The sequence below is a fragment of the Lissotriton vulgaris genome, chromosome 7 (assembly GCF_964263255.1).
Source record: "Lissotriton vulgaris chromosome 7, aLisVul1.2, whole genome shotgun sequence".
NCBI lineage: Eukaryota > Metazoa > Chordata > Amphibia > Caudata > Salamandridae > Lissotriton > Lissotriton vulgaris.
Genome location: NC_141695.1, coordinates 1,697,792,794 through 1,697,819,799, shown reverse-complemented (window position 1 = coordinate 1,697,819,799; position 27,006 = coordinate 1,697,792,794). Strand labels below are relative to the sequence as shown.

Sequence of the window (27,006 nt, the reverse complement as noted above, 5' to 3'; positions counted from 1 at the left end):
GGGAATGAAGGACAAGAAAGTGCCACGCGCTTCTCTTTTGCTGGATTTCACTGCGTGCACGCGCACCCACATTCACGCATGCGCACATACACAGCCACACGCATACACAGCCACACGCATACACAGGCACACACACCTCCCCCGCACCTACACACACACCAGCGCACCTACACGCACACACAGAGACCCCCCCCACACACACCAGCGCACCTACACACACGCATGCACACATACAAAGACCCCCCTCCCCCGCCGCCGCCGCCGACATCGCACACATACACACACACACACACACAAGTGCACCCCCCTCCCCCCTAGAACTAAGCCCCACTTACCACCATTCGGGACTTCTGTAGCCGGGGCTCTCCCTCGGGCATGGGAGCCCCGCCTTCAGGCACTCCGTGGGCGCGTGCGCGGGACTTCCGAAGACGGAAGTCCCGCCCAAAGGAACTGGCTCGAACGCTCCAGCCAAAGCAGCTCTGCGCCTCCTCGCACCTGGCCCATATGAAACTTGTTATTCAAACCGTGCTTTTCGCAGCTGGAAACTAACGTGAGTCCTAAAAAGAACATACAACTCAAGCTTTGATGAGAGGTTTCGCGCAGCATATTTTTAATGTGTGTCAAAAGTAATGTTTTATTTATCTTGGCACGTCATGGAAGAGCGGGCGAAAGAAAACCAGTGTATTGTTGTTGATTATACTCGAATATACACAGGAGTTGAATTCTAAATTTTAGCTTGCTGAGGAAAGCAGATGGAATGATTATCGAAAGTTTGGGTAAACGAGTGGCCTGCATCACACAGATCACACCCTTCTCATGTAGCTATTCTTTATTTATTTTCAAATTTAAAATGATCGCAGTGCTTTTCTAATTAATAGTTTTACGTGTTTTAAGATTCGTCATATTGGGAAAGTCAACAGAAATCAATTGGTTTTCAACCCAGTTTACACCGATTGAGCGGCTCTAATCGAGAGTTTGCTGCATGTATGTAAACCTGTGTGCACTGCTCATGGGCAGATATGTGCAGACAGGGCAGATGTTTGCAGCTTGTTTACGGACACAATGCCCAGGCCGTCAAACATGGACACAGCCTTCCAGAGTTGTGCCGCTTTTCGGCTGTTGCTTAGGTTCCTGCTGAGGCTCGGACCCCTGACATGATAAAAGTGCAGTTCTTAGACCCTGGCTCTGCACTTGGTTATTCGTGACCACACCCTGACAGACAGCCAGTGTTCAGGTCTTCAGGTCTTCCGGTCTTCCAGAGTAGTCAGCCGCCCTTCTAGTGGAAACGTTCAGCAATGTTACACATCGCATTGAGCCACATCACCCAGAATGGGTAATCACAAAGCGGATAAAGGAGTTAAAGAGACGGCCTTATTTATTTATGTATTTATTTAGCTTTTTATTCAGTGCATACACAGGAGTTGAATTTTCACTCATATATTGCGTCATACCGGTCCCATGTTACCTCTTCAACACGGCGCGCGATGTAGGGTAGTTGTCCTGCTATTGTGCGGCAGTGGGCAGGCCACTGTGTCTTATGCTGAGCAGGGGCATGAGCACCGACTGGGGTGCTTTCCTGCATGACAGTAGGTGTACAGTACATTTGAATTCTAAATTTTAGCTTGCTGAGGAAAGCAGATGGAATGATTATCAAAAGTTTGGGTAAACGAGTGGCCTGCATCACACAGATCACACCCTTCTCATGTAGCTATTCTTTATTTATTTTCAAATTTAAAATGATCGCGGTGCTTTTCTAATTAATAGTTTTACAAGTTTTAATGGCATGTGTGTGCAGGGCGATAAGCTTGCAGTTTTGTCCTATCGCTGAAGGTTGGGGAAAAAGTGTCTGGGGCGTCCTTTAAACAAGCATTTGCAATGCAATAGGTCTCACTTTTGCGAAAGTTTAAGCTATTAGCATTGTAAATGACAATGCCTTTTATTTATGTTTTAACAGCAAAAACATAAATAAAAGGCATTGCCATTTACAATGCCAATAGCTCTAACTTTAATAATGCGAGACCTATTGCATTGCAAATGCTTGTTTACAAAACCCTACCATTCTCTGATCACTCCTATTGCTGCAAGTGCTTTACATGCACCACACCTTTTTTGTAAGTAATTATTCTAGAGAAACTACAAGCTTCATTTGAAATTATGTTTAATTCCTATTGTTTTAAGCTGTGCTCCCGGTTTAGTATGCATTACAATGCAACATTCACTACTTTTCCCCAATAGTTCTTAAGGATACCCTATCTGATACCTTATCTCCCTCTTAACTATATACCATCTTGTGCTCTTATCAATGTTACTTGCCCGCATTGTTTTTAAAATCTTGGTAATTAGGCTTTGCCTGATACCACAAAAGCTGAGAAATTGATACATTTGATGATCGGATTTATGAATTCTAATATCAATGAAAATGATCAGATTCCTCTGAAAACTGATTCATCTCCACACACAGTTCGAATCCTGGTCCCAGCGCTAGACTCCACAATGTGTGATTCTGGGCAAATCACATAATCTCACTGTGCCTAAGTGTGCCTAAGTGTGTGTAAAAAGTATTTGCATAATCACCACTTGATGTACACGTCTTTGTAAAAATTAGATTATTGTCTGGGGTGGGTGATTACCCATCTCAAGGAACAATCATAGCTCTTATCAGGGTGGACCCCCCCAATGTCACTAAATTAACCTGAGTTCGACCCCCTGGTCGCTATGGCTCTGAGCAGAGAGGCCTAGCATAGGGCAAAGTGTAAAGTATTTATTCAGCACAAAAGCCGTAATAAAGTCAAAACAGGAAGCAATAAAAATCCCAAACCAAATTATACAAATAGAGTACATTTTAATAAATAAAATGACACCAAAAAAACATAAAGCACTTAGGGGGAACTGGAGATATGAATTTTCAAACATTTAAGGCAAAATAGCATCTTAAAGTGCAAAGAGCCAATGGTAGTCAACAGTTGTGGTAGACCAGGACCTACACGTGATTTCAGGCTGACCACGATGGAGCCTGGGTCATATACACCAACCAGGTTCACTTCATCTGAATTATTCGTTGGGACCTAGTCTTAAAAACAGAAGCCAAAATCCTTCAGCGCAGTAAGCTAGCTGCATATATCCAGAGAAGTCTTCATGAAGTCAGATAAGTGTTAGTTGATATCCTGATGAAATCATTGGTTTTGGCGGAAAAGCTCATAGGCAGAAATTTCAAAATTTATGCACATGAAAATTCTCTCACCGACTTGATACATATGACACCTTTGCCCAGTCAGGATTTCTATCTTCAAACTTAGCTGCTTATTTACAAGCGCTGTGCATCACTTTTTTGATGTTCTGGTGGCACAGAGTGAAGAGCTATATCTACGAGGCCACAAAAAGCCACCCTGTGTGGCTTTTCGTGGCTTCATAAATATGGTGTAAGGCAACCCAGCACAAGTTGCTGCATTGTCTCGCATTGCTTCGGGGAGGCGTACCATGGAGACATTGCGGTGGGTGTTCCCACTGAATGCCCATGGTATCTGACACTTTCCCAGATTTACAACACAGCGTAAATATGGAAATACATCAAAACCGTGCGCCTCCCTAGGCGACATGTAACAATTGTTTTTTGGGGAGGAGGGAAAAAACAATTGTGCCAACAACACAGATACTCTTGCAACATGGTGCAAGGGTGCCTGCATTGGTGCTAGGGACCAATTTGTGTGCAGGCAGAAAGACTTGCCCCTCTACCCTACTCCAAATCTTTGTAAGTAAGGCCCTTAGTCTCTTTTTTGGATCTCGGAATTGTCAAGCGGGGCAAGGTAGCAGCCTGTTTCTAACAGTGGACTCCATGAGACTGTATACCTTCTCACCAAGGGCCTGCTGAATTGGATCTTCTCCTGATGAGAGAAACTCTGAGTGGGAGAAACTTGACTTCTCAGCCAAGCAAGATTGCACCATGGGCAGATAGGCTGGGGTGGTTCGTCAGGACATCTTAAAGTCTAAAACTGTTTTAAGTTCCAAGTTTCAAGGGTAGGAGATGTCCAGGTAGCCACCCTTCCCCCTTTGTTCAGAGCCTGTGTCCCCCCAGGATAATAAGTAGCCCTCTCCTCTATGGCCACTCTTAACCACTTCTGGGGGCAAATCACACCCCACTGGGTTTCATGCTTGCCTGACTGGGTTGACAAAGGCTGGGGCCTTTCTGACTGTCACCAAACATTTGCTTGTGATAGGGAGGCCCTTTGGAAGTACATTAAGTTTCTGTGCCCACATCAACCTGTCTTCCTGTCAGAGGAACAAAAACACCTCCCCACACCCAGGCCTTTTTCTTCGCTCTGGGAGCAGTTTTCACAATTCATCAGGGCTAATCAGTCAATGGGTTACTGCTGGGAAGCTAATTAAAATTAGTCTCCAGGAGATTCAAGCACAGAAAAGGTAACTTTCAAAAAATTACTTTTACTGAATATTTATTAAAATTCCAAATATATAATTGAATTGGGCATTTAATAACTGATAACAATGGTTGATTTTTTCTAGCTAGTCCCTAACTGGCGATAGCAAAATTAATATATAATGCCACTTCCCAGTGTTTCCCTGTGGGTCAGCCAGCCTTCCTACAGTGAAAATATATTTGGGGGCAAGTCACTGTTAGCACATGTTCTCTTTAAATCTCATGTCCTACTTTTAAAAACCATTTACCCAGCCTTGTGAGCTAGAAGTCCTACACAGGAGTGGCTTATTAATATTTACAAGGAAGGATTTCACCTCTCAAAAAGGATTATTTTGACAGGTCGCACTGCGGAGTTTGCACTGCAGCAATCAATGTACATCAAGTAGGCCTTAAGCCATTGTTGCACTGCAACTGTAGGGGATGAGCATTTAACATCCAGGCCCTGGGCACACCTTGTATACCATATACTAGGGGCTTACAGACAAGTCAAATGTTCCAGTTAGGAATAAGCCAATTTAGCCATGTTTACAGGGGGAGGACAGGCACTTTACTAGTAATTAGCAGTGGTAGAGAGCATAGAGTTCTAAAGTCAGCAAATAAGATAGGTCAAATATCTGGATGGACATCACTCAAAAAATGGTAATTTCCTACAATTACGTAGATCATCTCCCAACCCCTTATGTAATGTACTGTGCTCTGTTGCCTCCTGGCTAGGTTTGTGCTATTTACTGGTGGAACCGCGGCTAAGAAAGGTACAACAGTTGTGGAAACTGGTTCTTGTAATGTTTCATCACAATCAGAAACTTGTATTTACTTGTTTTCCCAGAGAGACACACGAAGAAAGGCGGGACCTAGAAGCCTGAGATGAAGGAGTTTGCTCAATTAGGTAGAGAAGCGGCACTGTTATGCTCAATAATAAAAGACAGAAATGGTAAATAGTAATATTATAAATCAATCTTACAGATTAAACGGTTTACATTAATTCAATTAAATATGTATATGCTTGTGAGCATTAAATATCTATGTTCTAAGCATTAAATATTCGCAGTTACAGTTTACATTTTTGGCAGTACCCAGCCTTACTAAAGAAGCTAAAATCAACCTGTGCAGTACATATCAAAAAGCAATATTCTTCAACTCAATGGTCTTCCATTTCCATCCTGACTATAAATATGGCATCAGTACATTTCACAAAACCCCTTGTTATTTGAGGGTCTTGCCCACCTAAGCAAGGCATTACTGTGTAAGCACAGTTTTGTATGCTCAATCAAGTGAAGTGACAGTGCCAAAAATGTGTCAGATGATGTACCATTCGAGGACGCCTGTTTAAACAATGGCAAATAATTTTGATGTGAAAACCAGTGGAGTAGCAAGGGAAGTGCGGGAGGCATTTGTCGGTTCCCCACTCTTACGGCTGAGGTATCGACAGCACAGACCCCGCTCTTACATACGGCTGCAGGGCGGTCGCTGCAGGGACTGCCACGGGTGGTAACTAGTCTAGCTACGGCACTGGTTGTGATGTTATCGATTCCCCAGCAATGATGACGCTGCAACCTGGTAGTGTTTAACTGTCTTTATTCAAACACGTCTACCCTAGAAGAGCGCCGCGCCTCAACTGCCTATTAACGATTCTGCGCGCCAAACACTTACGCAGCCTGCGTAGCTTTGCGCGGGCGCGGCACGTCACGTGGCCTACGTGACGTGCATACACTAGAGCGCGCTACTACATATCTCCCCTTTTTTCCCAACATGGAGACAGTTTCTCATTGTCCACAGTTCAGTTCATAGTCTCTAAATTTTGCTGTTTTAACCACCACCCTGCCACTACGGATCAGTCTTACCGGGGTGTTGAGGCTCTCACATTCATTGCTTCCTTCTGACTCCTGCACGGCCGCGCCTTCTTCTTCTCTCAGACATCCTCGGCCCATCCACTCCTGCTCGTGCTCCCTTGCCTCTAGTTCTTGCGCATCTTCTCCATTCTCCTCGAGCCCCCCCTCCGGAGTCTCCTGCTCCCCCAACTCCGTTTCATCCTTATCCAAGTCCATGGTCCTCTGATTCCAGTTCAAGATTTTGTTACACCTCGCCATACGGTCTTGCGACCAGACGTTGCCATCACTCAGTAGGGCCGCCCTGCCCCGTACTTCCTTCACCTGCATGGGCTTGCTGAATTTGCTCTCTCCTTTCCTCTGCGCATTGGCCAACCTCACTCGCACCCACTCTCCTTCCTCTAGTTCAGTGTCCCGTACATTCCGTCTGCGATCGTAATGTTTGGTGTAGGTTGCTTGGGCTTTCTCGAGGTTGGCTCGCACTACAGCGGGCGACCATTCACTGGTGACTGTTTTCTCCTTCCACACTCGATTGTCCTGTGTGAAAGGTTCTCTTCCTCTGAGTATTTGGAACGGGCTGTATCCTGTGCTGGTAGGCGTTATCCTGTAGGCCCAGATCATATGCCAAATTTCTGCTTCCCAGTCCTGTCATCAGCTATGGCAGCTTGGATTGACCCCATTACCACCCTGTTGAACCGTTCCACTAAGCCGTTCCCGGCTGGGTGATATATGGCTGTGTGCTTGGCTCCTATGCCATTTCTTTTCATGAATCTGTTCCACTTCTCCGATTTAAACTGGGGCCCATTGTCACTAAGCACAGTCTTGGGGATGCCTTCCCTCACGAACGTGTCTGCCAGGAACTTGATAATTGCATCTGTGTCCATGGTCTCTCTTATCATTATCTCCGGCCATTTCGAGTACCTGTCCACCATGACACACACGTATTTTTGCACTCCTTGCATGTCCAGGACAGGGTCCAGGATGTCTACACTCAGTTCTTCACAAGGGTTCTTTGGTAGATCAAACTTGCCCAGCTCAGGTTGGAGGAGTTTGAGGGTCTTATCCGCTCCTTGACACCTGGTGCAGTTCCTGACATGTCTTTCTGCCTTCAAGTCCATTCCAGGCCACCAGTAGTCTTGCCTGGCTCTCAGCCTCAATTTGCAGATCCCAAGGTGTCCCTCATGGAGTGTGTCTAGTAGCCGGTCGATGAGGTTAGCGGGTGGTATTACTCTCTCGCCCCTGTGTACAAACACTCCCTTGTCGCCTATCGATAGTTCTTCTCTGACTTCATAGTAGGGTCTGAGTTCCCTTACAAGTGCTCTCTTTTCGGGCCACTCTTGCATCACAAACTTCTTCACCTCCTTTAACACTGCATCCTCATCATATGCCTGTTCCCATTCTGTGAGGCAGATGGAGGCCTCCTGGTCCTCTGTGAGTGCCACCCACTCCTCTGTTCCTGCCATGTTCTCTCCGCTGGATTCCATCGCAGCAGCTCTGCTTAGGTAATCTGCCACACGATTCCTGTTCCCTGGTACATGCTCCACGTCATACCGGAACTCTAGTAGCTTCAACGACATTTTTGATATTCTTGGTGTGGCTTCGGCATGCCCAATTGACGTCAGCACCTTTAGCAGGGGTTTGTGGTCCGTTCTCAATAGGAACCGTGTGCCCCACAGAAATTGTCTGAACCTCGCAGTGGCCCACACCACTGCCAGCATCTCCTTCTCAATTACACTGTACCTTTTCTCAGTGTCCGACAGCGTGCGCGAGGGAAAAGTTATTGTCTCCATCTGTCCTTGCCCTCTGTCCTGCATCAGGACTGCTCCCAGGCCCTTGTCGCTGGCATCCGTGGTCAAGACCGTTCTGCCTTGGGGGTCATACCCCTGAAGAGGAATGGCTTCTGTGATCGCTTTCTTGACATCATCGAACTCACTCTGTGTCTCTCCTGACCATCGAAACTCGGTGTTTTCCTTCGTAAGTTGCCTCATATGGTGGGTCCTGGAGGCGAAATGTTGCACGAATTTTCCATAGTACTCCGCCATGCCGAGAAATGATCTTACTTCGTCTTTGCTGATTGGAGGGGGTGCCTCGCGGATCGCCTTGACATTTTCGGCCTTGGGGGTCACTCCCTCCACGCCTATTTCATGTCCCAGGTATGTCACTGACGACATTCCAATGCGGCACTTGGACCATTCCGCGGTGAGACCTTTCCCTCCCAAAATCCGTAGCACCTTCCCCAGTTTTGCGTCATGGTCCAGCTTGTCTCGGCCCATTATCAGGATGTCGTCCTGAAAGTATTGGATGCCCGTGCTATTTTCGAAGAGCTGGTGCATCAATTTTTGGAAGACTGCCGCAGCAGACGCCAGCCCGAAAGGCATGCGGAGAAACTGGTAACACCCAAACGGGGTGATAAACGATGTGAGGTGGCAGCTCTCCGGATGCAGGGCAATTTGGTGGTAGGCGGAAGTCAAGTCGATGGTGGAGTACCATTTGATGCCCCGGGTGCTGGCCAGCATCTCCTCTATTCTTGGCAGGGGAAATCTTTCTACTACAATGTTCTTGTTAAGCTCCCTGAGGTCCACGCACAACCGGACCTTCCCGTTGGGCTTCTTAACCACCACCAGTGGCGCCAGCCATTCCGCACATGTGATGGGCTGAATGATCCCTTTCTTTTCCAGCTCTTGGAGCTCCTCTTGCACCGCCTCTCGCACTGCGATGGGAATGTTACTGGCTCGGTGGGCCACGGGTACTGCCTTGTCCTTCAGGATGATCCTATGTGCAAATGTCTCTAGTTTCCCCACCGTGCCTCCAAATACCTTGGGGAATGTCTTCCTCCATCTGTCTTGGTCAGGCCACGATTCGTGTTCAGTTAGTAAGATCTGCTCCACACCCCCAGGATCCAACTTGATGCCCAGGTCACCCTGGTCCAGCCACCCCAGCACGGATGGTCCCTTTTCCGATACGTAGAGCTTGCAGCAGGCCGATCGGCCCCGGAACTCAAACTTCAGTGGTCGGAATCCCGCCATTGGTATGCGGTCCCCGTTGTACGTGACTGGGCGGATATCTAACCTCTCCAGTTCCGGGCCTAGTCATGGTGCGAACTTCTCCTCCCACACGGCCCTCTGGACGATGGTATATGGCGAACGGGTGTCAGCTATTACGCTGATCATGATTCCTCCTATGGTCATTTCCAACACCGGCTTCATAGATCTTTTCCCATCCACATTCATGACTTGTCCGTCAGCTCCCAGTACCTGGTCGTATACGCCCAGCACCGTGGCTACCTCCTCCTCCGGTGTGTCTTCCTGCGTGTCGCTGTCCTGGCTGATGAGTCTCACCGTGCTCTTGGAGGCCTTCTTTCTGCACACCTTCTCGAAGTGTCCGATTATTCCACAGTACATGCATTTGGCCCGAAACGCCGGACATTTTTTATCATGCGCCTCGTGCGTCCAGTTTCCGCACCTGTAGCATGGCTTCCGGTTGGTGCCCGCGTGCCTTCCTGGAGGTCCGCCATTACTGCTCCACTTGGCGCCACTCTTTTCTGTTGTCTTTTTCATCGAGTGGTCCTTACGGGGCTCGTCTCATCTACCTTGTTCACCATGGCGCTGGACGCCGTCTCTTTCTTTGTTGCATCTGCACACCTCCTCGCCAGCTCTGCCCTTTTGACGATGACCATCACATCCTTCAGGGTGGTTTCTCCGCTGGCCCACAACTTATCTTGCACGGAGGTGCACGTGGTGTGCATTACCACTTGGTCCTTTATGAACCCCTCCTCCCAGTTGTCGTACTTGCACGTGGCCGCCAGCCGTTTTTGTGCTGCCACGTACTCCTCTACCGTCTCTCCTGGGCGCTGCTTTCTTTGTTGAAAATTGAACCTGTCCACAGACACACACACCGCTGGTCTAAAGTGTTCGTTCAGGTCCTCGACTGCGTGAGCGTACACATCATCGTCCGTGCTGTTCCTTTGCTTCGGCACCAGGCTTTTATACACTCTCAACCCTTCCGGGCCTAGGTTCAACAGCAGGATGCATTTTTTCCTCTATGGTTTGAATGTCTCTTCGCTCTCGTCCTCTAGCACGCCAATGAAGTTGTCAATGTACTCTCTCCAATCCTCCCACTTCATCAACGGCTCTCCCGGCCTGGGCAGGAATTGCACCGGCGCTGTCGCATATCCTGTTTGAACGCTCATTCTTTCGCTCTTGATCGTGGGCTGGTGGCTCGTTTGGCCCTTGGGGCTTCCTGGCGCACTATTTCGTTCTGCTTTGTACGCGTGGTTCTGGGGACCACCTGTGTCAGCCCCCTCGCTCTTTATCAAGGTATCCAGCTCGTTCCTTGACCAATGGACGCTACCTCGTGGCTCACTGCTCTGCGTGCCTTCCTTGACTTTCCGCCGTTCCGACCTCTGGGGGGGCTTAGGGTTGTTCGGCCCTGCCGCGCTCTTCAGGGTGCTTGCTTGGTTGTCGTCTGGTTCACTGCGGGGTAGGGATAGTCAATCCCACCCTCATCGCCATTGTGATGTTATCGATTCCCCAGCAATGATGACGCTGCAACCTGGTGTTTAACCGTCTTTATTCAAACACGTCTACCCTTGAAGAGCGCCGCGCCTCAACTGCCTATTAACAGTTCTGCGCGCCAAACACTTACGCAGCCTGCGTAGCCTTGCGCGGGCGCGGCACGTCACGTGGCCTACGTGACGTGCATACACTAGAGCGCGCTACTACACTGGTGAAACCCACTTTTCTGGTTTGTGCAATAACCTCAACATCAAATAATGCCATTAGTCAGTAGTTTGATGGGTCTATGCGGGAGGCTGACCCCAGCCCATGTACCAGGTAAACCTTTATTGATGTTTGCCTTCTTTCCCTGTGCATTTGATTGATGCCTCACCCATGTGTGTTCATGGTCCCACAGGTTGAGAATACTGGTTCCAGGCCTAGTGGTAACTACTAGTGATGCACCCTCTTGTGCACACTTGTGTGGCTGGTACAGCAAGGAGGGCACCAGCCAGTACTGCATGCCTGGGATGTCACAGTGGAGTCTTGTAGTACTAAACAGTACCCAGAAATCCTTTAATGTCAAGTGAATGTTAAGGTCTTAGTTGTATCATCATACGTGTGGGGTTCTTCGGACGTACACACACAGCATGCCTCCCACCCACGCCCTTTATGAGAAACACTGGAAATGAGAGCTCTACTCACTCGGTCCACTGGTCTTCAGGAACATAGCAGTACATAAGCCTTCGAATGTGGTACGGGAGCCAACAGACGACGAACGCGATGACCACAGCGCCTGGAATACAAAAAGTCAACACTTCAAGCACTGTCTGTCGGGTTCCCTGATACTCTCTACTCAAATTTCTATGCAATGTTACTCCTATTCAGGCAAAACTGGTAGAAACAGATGGATTAGGGCAGAAAATAGGCCCAGGCACCAAATTATAGGTGGTCCCCATTAGGAAATAATATAGTTAAACAAGCATTGGCAAAGCCAATAGTTCTCGTCTGTGCAAGAGCTATTGGCTTTACCAATACGTTTTAGCCATGTGGCACATCAGCGTGGCTAAAATGTATTGGGGTAAAGGAGAGTGGAATACTGTTGAGTGTCATAAAGTGGAGTACAGTAGAGTGTTACGGAGTGGCGTGGAGTAGTGTAGAGTGGTGTACAGTAGAGTTAAGTGGCATGTAGTGGAGTGAGTGTCATGGAGAGTCGTGGAGAGTTGTGGAGGAAGTAGAGTATCGTAGAGTCGAAGGGCAAAGAGTAGGGTAGACCTGAATGGTGTAGAGTGTCAGAGTGGAGTAGAGTGCTGCTGAGTGGCATAGAGTGGCATGGAGTGGTGTAGAGCAGACTGGAATGGTGTAGAGGTTGTTGCGTAGAGTGGAGTGTTGTAGAGTTGAGTAGTGTAGAGCAGAGAAGATTGCCATAGAGTCGAGTGGCTTAGAGTGGAGTACTGACAAATATCTTTATTGTTTGATTATTTAAAATCATACAATGTACAATTACCACAATAAATACTTTTAATATCTAAAACCAATAAAAAACACTTTCTTCATAAAATTCATTAAATATCATTAAGATACTTCATTTAAGACTTGGGGCTAGATGTAGGTAATTCTATTTTACCACTTCAAAAATACCGAATTTTACCGATTCGGTATTTAAGAGGTGGTAAAATAGAAGGGGGAACATGTAGGTATTTCAGAATCGGTAAATACCGAATCTGTAAGATTCGGTATTTACCGATTCGGTAAATACAGAATCGGTATCCCCCATTGATTCCTATGGGCCTTGAAGCCCATAGGAATCAATGGTGAATACCGAATCGGTATTTACCGATTCGGTAAATTCCGATTTTTGCAAGGGTGCAGGGGGTGTCACTTTGACACCCTCTGGCACCCCAATTCCGGACTTGTGTGCCATGTGGCACACAGATATGCCCTAAGGGCATGTCTGTGTGTCACATTGCACAGGTGTGCACGCACAGATGTGCATGCACACCTGGATTCGGTATTTTACCACCCAATTGGATTGGGTGGTAAAATACCGAATCTGAAGGCCTGCGGCACTCAAAGATGTGCTACCTACATGTGCTTTTACAGAATCGGTATTTTTACCGAGTCTGTATTTACCGATTCGGTAATTTTACTGAATCTGTAAATACAGATTCGGTAAAATACCGATTCTGTAAAGCATGCTCCTGCATTAGAAAACCCTAATACCGGTCGGAACCGTCGAAATCGGCCGTTTCCGACCGGTATTAGGGCTCCTACATCGGGCCCTTAGTCTCCTAATTTTGTTTTTGCTATTAATATGAACTTTACAAAGGTAGCATTCATACCTATATCATTTGGTTGGAGACAACATTTCAGGGCTTGCCTACATGTCCGTATTCCAAGTACATTAAAAGGGAATTTAAGTAAAGATTTCCTTTCATTTTGAAGTCCCGGACAAATACATAACAGGTGGACAATGTTCTCTTCTCCACTTTTACATAGTCTACATAATGTGCACCTTTCATTGGGAGGTGGCAAGTTCCCGGGAGTATTCCAAATCTTGCTTTGAGAAGGATTTTTTTTTTTTTCTGACCACGGGGTTTCCAAATAGTCTTGTACCTTCTTTTTTTATATCCATTTATTATTGTCCAAGCATGTTTTCTTTTTGTCAGACTATCTTTGTCATTTACGAGTGATAGATGGTTTATAGTTCTATTGATTATTTTTTTGAATGATGCATTAGTTATTCCAAATTGAGGTGACCGCAAACTCTTCTATAGCTTCTTTAAGATAGTTCCATGCTGTTGCCTTTGTGTTATTACTTATCTCTTTCCATAATAACTGCAATATTTGGTTGTCGTGATCGCTTTTAATCCGATTCCAGGTTTTAAATCCGATTCCAGGTTTTAAATCTGATTCCAGGTTTAGAGTGGAGTAGTGTAGGAAAGTGACATGGCATAGCACGGAGTAGAGCCAAGTGTCGTAGAGTAGAGTGGAATGGCATAGAGTTGAGTGGCATGCAGTGAAGTAGTGTGTCATAGATCAGAGTGGAGTGAAGTGGCATGGAGTGATATAAAGGGAGTTGTATAGAGCATCATAGAGTTGAGTACTGTTGTAGAGTGGAGTAAAGTGGTCTTAAAGTAGAGTAGATTTTAATAGAGTAGAGCATCATAGAGGGGAGTATCGTAGAATGTAGTGTTATAGCATATGGAGTTGTAGAGTCGAGTTGAGTGGTCTACACTAAAGTGGCGAGTTGTGGAGGGAGTAGGGTATCGTAGAGTGGAAGGGCATAGAGTGGAGTAGAGCTGAATGGCGTAGATTGTCAGAGTGGAGTTGAGTGTTGCTGAGTGGCATAGAGTGTCATGGAGTGGTGTAGAGAAGAGTGGAATGGTGTAGAGGTTGTTGGGCAGAGTGGAGTAGAGTGTTGTAGAGTTGAGTAATGTAGTGTAGAGAAGATTACCGTAGAGTAGAGTGGCGTAGAGTGGAGTAGTGTAGGAGAGTGACATGTCATAGAGTGGAGTAGAGTGGTGTTGAGTCAAGTGTCGTCAAGTAGAGTGGAGTGGCATACAGAGGAGTGGCATACAGTGAAGAACAGAAAAGGACAGTGTGTCATAGAACAGAAAAAGAGTGAAGTGGCATGAAGTGGCATGGAGTGACATAGACAGAATTGTGTAGAGTGGCATAGAGTGGAGTAGAGTGTCATAGAGTGGAGTAGATTTTAATTAAGTAGAGCATCATAGAGTGGAGTATTGTAGAGTGTAGTGTTGTGGCGTATAGTGTTGTAGAGTGGAGTGTTGTAGAGTGGAGTTGAGGGGCCTAGAGTGAAGTGACGTTATGTACAGTGGTGCAGAATAGATTGGCATAGAGAGGATTAGTTTTGAGTAAATTGGTGTAGAGTGCATTGACATTGAGTGCAGTGGCGTAGAGTGCAGTGGCACAGAGAAGGATGGTGCAGAGTAGAGTGTAGTGGCATAGAGTACAGTGGCATAGAGTACAATGTTTTAGAGTAACGTGAAGTGGCATAAAGTGGAGTGGTTCAGGGTTGAGTAGAGTGGTGCAGTGTAAAGTACAGATGTGTAGAGTAGAGAGGCATTAAGTGCAATGGTGTAGATCTGCATGGTGGAATGACACATAGTGTAGTGGTGTAGAGCTGAGTGGTGCAAAGTAGAGCACATTGGCATAGAGAGCAAGGCATAGAGTAGAGTGGTGCAGAAAGTTGCATAGAGTAGAATGAAATGGCATAGAGTGCAATGACATAGAGAGCAATGGTATAGAGTGGCATAGTATGCAGTGGCATAGAGTGGTGTGGTGCAGAGTGAGTGGTGTTGAGTTGAGAGGCAAAAAGTGCAGTCTTGCAGAGTGGAGTGGCTCTAAGTAGAGTGGCACAGTATACAGTGCACAGAGAAAGGTGGCACAGAAAGCAGTGGCATAGATTACAGTCATGCAGAGTAGAAAAGAGTGACTTAGAGTGCAGTGACATAGAGCATAATGGTGTTGAGTAGTGTAGCTTGCAGTTACAAAGCGTGTAGTGGCTCACAGAGGTGCAGTGTAGAGTGGTGTTGAGGTCAGTGACCAAGAGGGCAGTCTTGCAGAGAGAGTGTCATAGAGTGCCTTGGTGTGGTATAGAATGGTGTAGTGTGGCATAGAGTACAGTGGCTCTAGCAGAGTAGAGTGAAGCAGAGTGACATGGTACAGAGTAGAGTCACACAGAGTACAGTAGTGCAGAGTAGAGTAGAGTGGCATAGTGTGCAGTGATGTAGTGTGTTGCAGAGTAGAGTATAGTGGTGTAGAGTGCTGTGATACAGTGTAGTTGGCGTAGAGTGCATTGGTTTTGAATAAAGGGTGTTGAGTGCATTGGCGTAGAGTGTAGTGGTTTACAGATGAGTGGCATATAGGGCAGTTGAGTAGAGTTGAGTAGAGTGATGCTTAGTAGAGTGGTGCAGTGTAAAGTGCAGAGGCATAGAGTGCAGTGGTGTAGAGTGGTGCAGAGTGAAGTAGTGTGGCATAGAGGACCGTGGCATAGATTCAACGGCGTAGAATAGATTAAAGATTAGGTTAGAGTGAAGCGACATAAAGTGGAATGGTGCAGGGTAAGGTGGAGTGATGCAGGATGTAATGCAATAGCATACAGTAGTGGGGAACTGCGCAGTGGTGTAGGGTTGTGTAGAGTAGAGTAGAGCGGCGTAGAGTGCAGTGGCGCACAGTGGAGTTGAAAAAGGATTTGAGAGAGAGCCCACACACCGAGGGGACAGGGTACCACTGCACAATGGATTCACATAATTCCCCTCAGGACCAAAATATGAAATACAAACAACACTCAATATTCACCTAACATACATACATCATTCAAAAACAATTATTATATGCTCATTTTTGGTAGAAATAATAATTGTTTTTGAATGAAGTGTGCATATTTGGTAAAGGTTGAGTGTTGTATACGTTTCATTTTCTGGTCCTGATTGGAATTGTGTGAATCCATTGTAGAGTAGAGTGGCGCAGAGTGGTGTAAAGTGGCGTGGCATAGAGTTGAGTGGGGCAGAGTAGAGTGGAGTGGTGCACGATAGAGTGCAGTGGTATAGAATAGTGGTGGAGAGTGCATTGGCACCGATGGCAGTGGGATAGAAGTCAGTGTTGCACGGTAGAATGACCAGAAAGAATGACAGGAAAGCAATACACCACAACCTACATCATATTCAGTTAACTACAACGGAAACCGAAAACAGTAATGTCGATAACTCACAGAAAACCCTGAATTGCCTACTACTCAACTGCCGTTCGGCAAATAAACATGCATCAGACATAGCCGCACTCATCATTAACAATGATATCGACCTGGCCATCCTCACAGAAACATGGCTCAACGAATCATCATCTCCTACCATTGATCTCCTAGTTCCACCACAATATAACATCGTCAGGTCAGACAGACCAAAGAAAGTGGGAGGAGGTATAGCGTGCATTCACCGCTCGGAGATCGAGGTCAGCCAATTCCAATCTGACCCAATAGAGTCCTGTGAATACCTTGGTCTTAATATAAGAGCACTAAATAAGCAAAGCTGCAACCTGCATGCATTCTACCACCCACCTGGGGATAACGCAAAGTTCACAGAGGAACTAATAGAGATCATAACGGCCAACTCAAACCCGGATGCCAATAATATATTCCTAGGTGACTTTAACCTACACTGGGACGACGACAATGACAAGCTGGTTAACACGATGAAAGACTTCCTCAATGAACTAAACCTTACTCAAGCATGCACCCAGCCCACTCACTCGCAAGGAGCGACGTTAGACTGGATTATCTCAGGAAATAATGAGACATTAATCCTTGCTATAGATCCATGCGATTGGTCTGACCATCACGCCATAACATTCACGATACCTACAATAAAAAAGGGTAAGACCGTGCAACCTCGCAAGATCAAAAAACTGATTCGTGAGACAAAGGAAGCCAATATCCAACAATTGGTTGAAAGATGTGAGAAAGACCTGAAGCCACCTAATAACAGGCAGAATGTCAATGAGCTGACTGACCATTACATAACCTCGATCGGTAACATCGTCAATGACACCATGCCTCAAAAACTGAAAAACGTCTCAGAGAAGCCAAAAAATCCTTGGTTTAATGAGGCACTGAACGAGGACAGGCGAAAACTAAGAATGGCCGAAAGGAAATGGAGACAACATCCCTCCTCCCCCGAGTTGAAAGCCCTCAGAAAAACCAGAAAACAATATAACAAAAAGATAATCAACTCCAAAAAAGAATTTATAAGGGCTGAACTGGATAATGCCAGAAACAGACCACGAAAACTTTTCGAGATCCTAAAACAACAGTCAAACAAACTAACCAAAACGACCCAAGAGAACGCAAAAACTCCCATAAGCTGCGAGGAATTCGCCTCATTTTTCTCGGAAAAAACCAAACTACTAGAAGTTGAGCTCACAAGTGCAGCAGCCAACCTTGTGACCCTTCCTTCACCTAAAAATGAGGCTAATGAGACAACAGAAGGTCCTCAAACAAAAAATAAAGCAAATTGGGACACATTTGAACTATATGACCAGGGTAAGATTGCCAAAAAGCTAGCCGAACTTAGACCGAACAACCACTATCAAGACCCTCTACCGTCAAAGTGTGTAAGAGAAATCAGCCACACTCTAGTCCCGATCTGGACCCAGATAATAAATGCCTCACTTACACAAGGGACCCTCCCTGACTGCCTAAAAACGGGGCAGGTATTGCCTATCATTAAAAAACCAACAGCGGATGCGACAGACCCGAATAACTATCGACCAGTGACCAACATACCTTTACTGGCCAAACTTATTGAGAAATGCGTACAAGGCCAACTGAGTCAACACATCGCTAAGTTCGCATTACTAGACGACTGCCAATCAGGATTTAGAACAGGACATAGTACTGAAACTGCGATCCTGCATATTGTTGATGACGCCTTACAAGCCCTTGACCAAAATCAGGCATGCCTACTGATCCTACTAGACCTGTCATCAGCTTTTGACACTGTAAATCACGAAATACTAATAACCAGGCTTCAAGATAGGATGGGTTTGTCCGGAAACGTACTGAAATGGTTCAAATCATTCCTACAGAACAGGACTCAACTATTCCTGATCAACCAAGCAACCTCCTCCCCATGCCCTAACACAATCGGGGTCCCACAAGGCTCAACTCTATCCCCAGATCTATTCAACTTATATGTAGAACCCCTTACGGAGATTCTTCAAAAATCACGGATATCCTATCACATGTATGCAGACGACACGCAAATATATATAAAGATCGCCTCCCGTGATGACGTCGACCGAATGAATGACACACTAAAGAAAGCGTTGCAATGGTTAACAACTAATCATCTGAAACTAAATGCCCACAAAACTGAATTCCTGCTAATCTCACCAACAAGGAGCCAACCTGAAGTAAAGGAATGGGTGAAATTGGTGACTGCGTTAAATTGCACTCCGACCCTAGTTAACTCAGCTAAATCACTGGGAATCACGTTAGATGAGAACCTCGACATGAAAGCCCACATTAACTCAATGGCTAAGAGCGCCCGCTTCCATTTGAACTATTTACGAAAACTAAAACCCTTTATCTCTGAGGCGGATCTAAAACTGGCCACCCAATCGCTAGTTATCTCGAGGATTGAATATGGTTGTACCACATTAGCTGGCCTACCCAAGACATCCATAGCACCACTAAAAGCCTGCCTCAACGCAGCGGCAAGACTCATCACGGGAACGAAGAAATTCGATCATATATCGCCCCACCTGAAAGCCCTAAACTGGCTACCGTACGAGGCCAGAATTCAAATGAGAATGGCCTGTATAACCCACAAGGCGGTTCACTACAACATGCCTAGATACCTAGCCAAGAAAATTAAACTTTCGGGAGGCAACAGACCAAGCAGAAGTGCCAAAGAGCTGCTATTGCGACCGGCCTTCTTCCGCAAGAAAAGGACCTACGATCGGGCCTTCTCCGGAGCTGCACCCAGAATTTGGAATTCACTCCCTCCAAACATCAGGAAAATTCAAAATACGGAAACATTCAAACGGGAACTAAAAAGCCACTTGATGAGTAAATACCCTACGTAGAGAAACTACAGACTATTGATATGAACATCTACGCCAAAGAGGAGGTACTCATCATGAATAATTGGAAGTTCAATATCAAACAAATGAAAGACTCCCGTCCGAGCCTCGGCTACACACTGAACTGCTACCTCATATATTTGGGAGCCTATATATTGTATCTCACAGCTCAAACTATATAACCTCTACCTCACTTTATTATGTTTATGACTACTATGACAAGCTAAACCTATGCAATTCCTAATGGCTAACTAGATAGCCAATGATACTGATAATGTTATATAACCCTACCTCAACGAGCTTGAAGATATGACTATGACACAATCTGAGACCAATGCACCTCTCAATGCCTTTTATCTAGTCACCCTTTTACCTCACCGCTTCTACCTCATAACTGTTTGTTGTTATAATTGATGTGATAAGTGTCAAGTCTGTAATCTTTTTATGTTAAGCGCTCTGATAGCCACGGGTCTTGTTCGCGCTATACAAAACACTATAAATAAATAAATAAATAAATAAATAAATATAGAGTGGAGTCACACAGCTTGGAGTGGTGCAGAGTAGAGAAGGGTTACCTAGAAAGGAATGGTGTGGAGCAGCAGTGGCGGAGAGTGCAGTGGTGAATAGTAGAGTGGGACAGAGTGCACTGGCATAGAGTAGAGTGGTGCAGAGTAGAGTAGGGAGCCATAGAGTGAAGTGGCGTGGAGTGTCGCAGTGGTAAAGCTAACCCTGGAGCCGTTGTTGTTTCAGTATTACATGTTCTCCTATTTCATTGTTGACAACACATGCATCCACCAAACAGTATTAAATCTGTTTTGATATAGGCACGATGTTTAAAGCAATAGTGTTAATAATGTAGTGGCTTTTTGGGCTCCTGTTTGCAGTTTTCAGGAAATCAGTATTTTGTGTAATTTTGTTTTTTCTGGCACAAGTGCTAATGCATGTGTTGCCCATGCTGAAGCTATTGCTTAATAAATGTAGTTGTGTAGGCACCATCTTTTGGCTTGCCTATGCATGTTATTATTAAAGGGATATGGTACTCGGACTAGCTGACTGTAAACAGAAAGATCATTAGACATTCACTAGAGGGTCACATTAGGCAAAATCTAACAGTGCTTTGACAGAGGAACCTCAACATGAATATTTGTTCAGCACCACCACAGAATGTGTGTGCACCTACTCCCTGCAGGCCTGTTTTAAGGGTTGTCTTACAGCCTCGTAAACTGGAGCATAGGAGGAGCATGAGTGGGCTCTATGGGCAGAGTAATCTACATTCCACTTGATTGGCTGTAAACGCTCTCACTTTGAGGTCACAGAACGAAAAGTAAACACCAATCTCCCTCAGAAAATGAAGCCTGACATTTGACCTTTCTGCCACAGCAAATGTGACAAGATAAGACCAAGATTTAAAGGTCTATTCACAGAAAGTGAGATCTCAGAAGAATGCAGCAGACAAAATGTGGGCAAGGGAAGAGACAAACTGAAGCTGGACAGCCGAATACAAAGAGAGCCGGCAAATAGAAAGCAGGGAAATGTGAGTTATAAACCTCAAAGGCAATAGTAAGTAATGGGCAGGATGCATTCCCAGGTAAGTTTCCTGAATGTCCCCAAGATGTCTTCAGAAAACCAAACAGCTGGGCTGTCTGGTACTCTCTCCCTTAAAAGTGGCCCATATTTTCAAATCAGGTCAGTTTTGAACTTCTAAAGACAAACTTCATATGTGGTTTGCAAGACATTAGACCCTGCATGCATTCGTGCTTGCTGAGGATAATGTTTGTGGTGATACCAGAGGGAAATCAAAACAGGCATACAAACAGCCAAAATACCAGCCCACCCACTGACATATTGGACGAGCCCAGTCTGACCGTGCTCAACAAAGATTAATTTGCGGGTTCATCACCACCTAAAAATTCCTTCTTCTGGGACCCTGGGGATATATTTATTTCTGTTGCCTTGTTCTAAACATTTCCTTTTTCTGTCGAAATTGGCAGTGTATTTTGTGGCTTCAAAACAGGTCAAGCGCATTGTTAGAACATTGGAATGTTGAATGGAGTAGCTCTGGGCTTATAATGGCTGGTATAAGACTTCTGCTCTAACATTCAAATGTTTATCTTTATGCTTTCCCTTAATAATTTAGAACATTCTAGCCCTAGTGTGTGGAATGCTGTAATAGCTTTATATCCCTTCTGCTAAGGCCTATACCAGTTTTTCAAAGGCCTTTCTCTCATTATAGGCCCTCGCCTGCGACTTGGACCTATAACTCGGCTTCACAGTCTTTAACAACCAGCAGTGTGCTGCATGTCTATAATAATTGTTAGACCTATAGTTCTTAGGCTGGTCTTCCCCCAAACATTTTCCTTTCCTTCTCCATATTTTTGCTAATCTCTGTTTTGCTGGCCTTAGGACTGTGCACTTTCCCACTGCTAATCCTGTGCATGTGCTCACTTCTTAAAACATGGTAACATTGGCACATTGGCTCATACTTAATTGGCAAAATTAATGTACTTATAACTCCCTAGTAAAGTGGCACTACATGTACCCAAAGCCTTTAGATTAAATGCAAATAGTGAGCCTGCAGCACTGGTTTCACCACCCGTGTAAGTAGCTCAGGCCCCTGTAGGCACTAAACAGCCAACAGGGCAGATTGCAATGTATTTAAAAAGTTAGGGCATGTAGGTTTAAGTTTTACATTTCCTGTTTGTGAAAAACTCTGCAAGGCCTGCCTTATTACATTTAATAAGCTGTACATCCAAAATGGGAGCAGGTAATCAGTTCATATCTGTGTCTTTAGAATTGTAATGAAATTTCCTCCTTTATGGTAATGTCGGATTTTAAATTACAATTTTGAAAACGGCACTTTTAGAAAGTGCAATTTTTCTTCCTTAGCTATTTAGTGCATGTAGGCTATCCCTGGGTCAGATGACTTGGTGTAGCTGACAGTTGGGCTTTGCATATTCCTCCCTTACAGTCAAACACAAAAGAGAGCTTAGGTTTTCCTGGAGGTGCCCTTCCTGGCAGGATGTGAGGGTCGAGCTGGGCACAGCCATACTTACACTTGAATAGGCTGTGTCCTGCATCCATACAAAGGGCTGCATACCCGCTCTAGTTAGTCTGTGGCCACAATAGGGAAGGCAGGATGCCTGGCGACTTCAAAGGGAAATCTCTAGAAACTTCTCCTTCCTTCTGAGGGAAGGATACCAGGTATAAATATTGGACCTCAAACACCAACTCTTTACTACACTTCTGGACCTGTGGATACTCTGCCAGTAAGAAGTACTGCTGTGCTGCTGAAAGGAATGCCACTCAGTTGGACTGCTGATCTGAAAGAACTACTGCCCTGCTGTGCCAACCTGCTGCCCTCTTGCCTGGGTGAAAAGGACTGGCCTTGCATCCGTGGAACCCAGGACCCCAAAGTGAATCCAAAGAAAGGTTTCCTGGCCTTCTGACTAGAGCTTCAGGTACAGAAAGCTACAACATCCTTGAACCGATCACCTAGATTCTGCCATCTGTTAGTCCTACTCTGCCATGTGGTGCCACCCCAGTCCTGGGCCCTTGGAAGTGGGCATGAATGTGCTATGCAAGCCCATCTCTGGACTCAGCACAACAAACACATCCTCTCTAGTTTTCAGCGCAAACCTGAGTTGAACCGATGCATCACCTCTGCTGCAAGGGTTCTCTCGAAGCAAAGTACCCAACGCCACAGCTGCATTGGAACCACTTCATGTGACCGGTCTTCCCAACTCAGGTCTTGGCATCCTCATCAATGACAGCCTCAATGATGACACAGGCTCTTGAATTGCAGCGTCAAAGCTCCTTGGAACCAACACATCACCTCAACTTCACAACGCATCCCGACACTGGTCTTTACATCGCGAGTCCTCATCGACGGGATCCTCGATGATGAAGCAGGACCTCGCATCGCAGCTTTGCAGGAGTTTGGAACTGATTCATCACCTCAGCTACACAACACATCCTCACCACGTAACCTTGCAGCGCTCCACAACCAGGACCTAAGGTACTTTATTCAGCAGGCCTAACTGGGTCCTGTAGCCAGCCTGCACTGCTTAGTGTTTGGCTTGAACATGTGACTTTGTTTCAGTCCGGCACAACCAGATAGCCAGAGTTCGCGCTTTGTGCTTTTTCAAGCTATTTTCATTGAAACCTTTTCACCTGCAAATATCCAGTTTACTGATTGGAATTTTGTCGTTTTGGTCTTGTTTTATTTATTAAAATCTACTCCATTTGTCTAAACTGGTGTGGGATCCTTTTGTGGTGTGCTTTCACTGTGTTCCTATTTGAAGTGTTGCACACATACTTTACACATTGCCTATGAGTTAAGCCTGACTGATTTGTGACAATGCAACCCAAGGGCTGAACACAGGTTAATTTAGGGTTTGCTTTGTGGCTTCACACTGACAAGGATTGTGATTTCTACTTGAATGGGGTTTCGCCCCCCTCAACCAGTAACCCAGTTTCTTATTTGGGTGTAGTCACAAATGTAAGCAGCTGATATAAAAGAACAGTAAAGCAAACATTCTGTGCAGTTTTGTGAAACATCTATTACCGCACATATTGGAATTAAACGTTTTGCTTTTTTTTATTGCAACTGGTGTATATTGTATATGATGAAAATGCCATCCTTGCACAAAGTCAATCAGGTCAAACCTGCTGATATTTATTGAAGAAAACATTCCCAGTAAATTCAGAAGCCTGCATATTTTAGTGAGATAAGTCCCCATCCTGTTGACATTCACATTGCTCACCTTGCCAGTCTGTACCATCTTCAAAACCAGCTGCATCATTTACAAAGCCATAATAACTTACACCCTGTCCATCTAACTGATAAGCTCACCATCTCTAGCGACTCGCAGCCAGGGCAGCATCAGACTGATGACTAAGAAGTATGAAAAAAAGAAAAGGCATGATAATCTGCCTTTTCTTTCAGCTTATTATTGATCAGGACCTTTTCCACCAATCCCGCTGCAGTTTAGGAAAAAGTTGAAGCTGTACCTCTACTCAGACGTGAGTCTCTTGCTCACTTTGCCACTGGATTCAAGCAAGCCGGGCTGAAGAAGGCTGGAATGCCAGAAACCGGTCCTCGGAAGCTTGTTTCCGGTCCAGGGAAGACATGGCTTGGCAGTTCGGGCTGCACTGTTCCCATGAGGCACAGGGTCAGACTGATTTGCAAATAGCCATGTCTGAACTGGGGTGGCAAAGTGGGCTAAAGAACGGTGATGGATTAAACCCAGATCTCTTGACTGGGTGTAAGTGTCTGATTGATTTAGAAGCTCCGTCCATCACCAATCCCTTTTGTACCTCTACACACAGCAGTATGTCATGATGCACTAACAGTCACAGCTTAATTTGTTAATAAATAAGTGCCAGGGCTCTCGTCAGGAGACCACTGCAACTTGCCCCACACATTGCCCCGGTCATGTCAGTGATAGTAACAACAAAACTGCTAACCACCACAATCCTACAAGTGCGACAATTCAGACTATTCCAGGCCCCCAAAGCTATGAGAATAGCTTGGATGGTAGGTAATAGTATGTTTTATGTATTTTAAAATAATAATTGACTGTTGTTGTGATCATCTGAGACAGCGTCACCTTGTGACAGACTATCACAAGTGCCGGTGTTGACAATTAAGTGCTGGTGCCGAGCACCGTAAACCACCGGCTCAAATTACGCACTGGTAACAGTCCACAAAATAGGTGCCTCTTAAATGACTTGTCCACTGTATATTTGCCTTTAAACTTCTGTAGCGTTTTGTTACTTTTGGCTAGGTTTAAACTATATAAACATCAAAGATTGTTATTTTAATATATACATACATACAGGCATGTGCTGCCTCACTGTAGGGGCAATACTCATACCAGGCGATAAGTACTTGCCATAATAAGTTCCTTCACCTTGGTGTCGGTTTTTATTGTGTTCAATAATTATCTCACATAGTTAGTTTTTATCGTGTTCAATGATTATCGCACATAAACCTGGACCACTGATATTGAAGGCATAATCATCTTCCTCACACTCAGGTGTCTGGAAGGTAGTTAATGAAAAAACAAAGCAGTTCATGTTCATCCCTTATAAAGACCACTGAGTGTATACTAATCTAATACAACCACATTACCGCATGGAACCAGCACCCAAATCCACATATTCCCTCACGCCAAACAATGTTAATTAGGGCTCAAGGTATATTTGTAGTCAGTGTAAATGGGGCAGTCCTCCACATAAAAAAAAATAAAGACATATTTAAAACGTTTTAAATTAACAAAATGATCATTTAAATCAGGACTTCAAAGGGGATGCCAATAGTGTGAAACAGCTGTGACTCTTTTGCAAGCTCATATATTTTAACGATTACCTTGAAAGCACTTGAACCAGATAGGGTTATTTACTTGCATACTCCATTAATCTGCTCTATATTAGGACACCAACAGATGCTTAAACGACTTCACTGCAAAAGGAAGCGGATGGCCACAAAGGAATCAACTAATTTTGGAAATTTGTGTTAACTCAATATTCTTCCACCGGTTCCCCGCACAGTCCCTGGGAGTTTTGGGCCAGATGTATCAAAGGGTTTTACCCATTCTGTGTCTATGGGGAAATGTGTTCGTACATGTGGCCCTTGGTAGGATACTTTGCTGGAGTTGGGATACAATTTAAGACCAGAGTAAGTGGGTCTAAAGCATCCTTCTCACCATCCAGGTTCAAACAGGAAGATTTGTGGTGGGCTGCTGTGCATGCATACTGAGGGACAAAACCATGTGCTATGATGTCAGAGCCCTGAGACCTTATTACATTAAAGTTACCAAGGATCTATCCCGTAATGCAGCCTAGGTGTCATGGGTCCTCATGCAAGCAAATGAAATAGGGGTTGCCCCCCAGGTCCGTATTGAAATACAGACCTAATTGGGGTGGAATGAGCCCTTCATATATTAGGATACTCACTCTACCTGTCTTTCCTTTACTCCTTCCAATCTCCACCTCTCTCTCCTCTCACCTCCTACCTCTACCTCCTTTTCACTTTCCCCTCTTTGACTCCCTTTACCCCTCTTCTGCCTCTCACTCTTCTTTATCTTCTTCCTCTCTTCTCACCCTGACACACTTCTTTCTTTCCCCTTTCTCTTCTTCCTCTTCCACGCTTACTCATTTTTAGGTCTCGCCTGTCGATGCGCATGCGCATCGAGCTTGCAAGACTATGGGGCCTTATCCACTCTTGAACCAACTTGCAAGGAATCGTGGCGATTCCTTGCAGTGGCCGTGACTTTTAAGCTCAATGTGCATGCGCATTGAGCTTAAAAGCGCATGCACATCAGTTCCCTCATCCGCACGTCGCATTTCTCCTCCCCCCTCGCCCCCTCCCCTGCCCGCCGTGTCGCATTTCTCCTCCCCCCTCCCCTTATCTGGCTTCCCTCCGTCTGTTCCCTCTCCCCGCTCCGCCCCCTCCCCTGCCCGCCGTGTCGCATTTCTCCTCCCCCCTCCCCTTATCTGCCTTCCCTCCTCGAGGTTCTCCGACGCCCCGCACCCTTCACTTTCCGGCCCACTGCTTGTTTCTGTTTGGAAATGTGTTTGTATCTTTTGTGCATGTGTTGTCTGGTTGCTACTGTGTAAGTATTGAATGTTATGTTATTCCTTTCGA

The 27,006-nt window shown here is 45.5% G+C and overlaps 1 protein-coding gene across 1 annotated transcript in view; it reads right to left on the bottom strand.

Annotated features, from left to right (window-relative positions):
* NTSR1 (neurotensin receptor 1) overlaps positions 1-27,006 on the bottom strand; it is a 799,660-nt gene that overhangs the window by 49,542 nt on the left and 723,112 nt on the right. Inside the window, exon 3 of the mRNA XM_086932828.1 lies at positions 11,457-11,547. Within this exon, the coding sequence (XP_086788954.1) occupies positions 11,457-11,547 (91 nt within the window). The remainder of the gene's footprint in view (positions 1-11,456; positions 11,548-27,006) is intronic.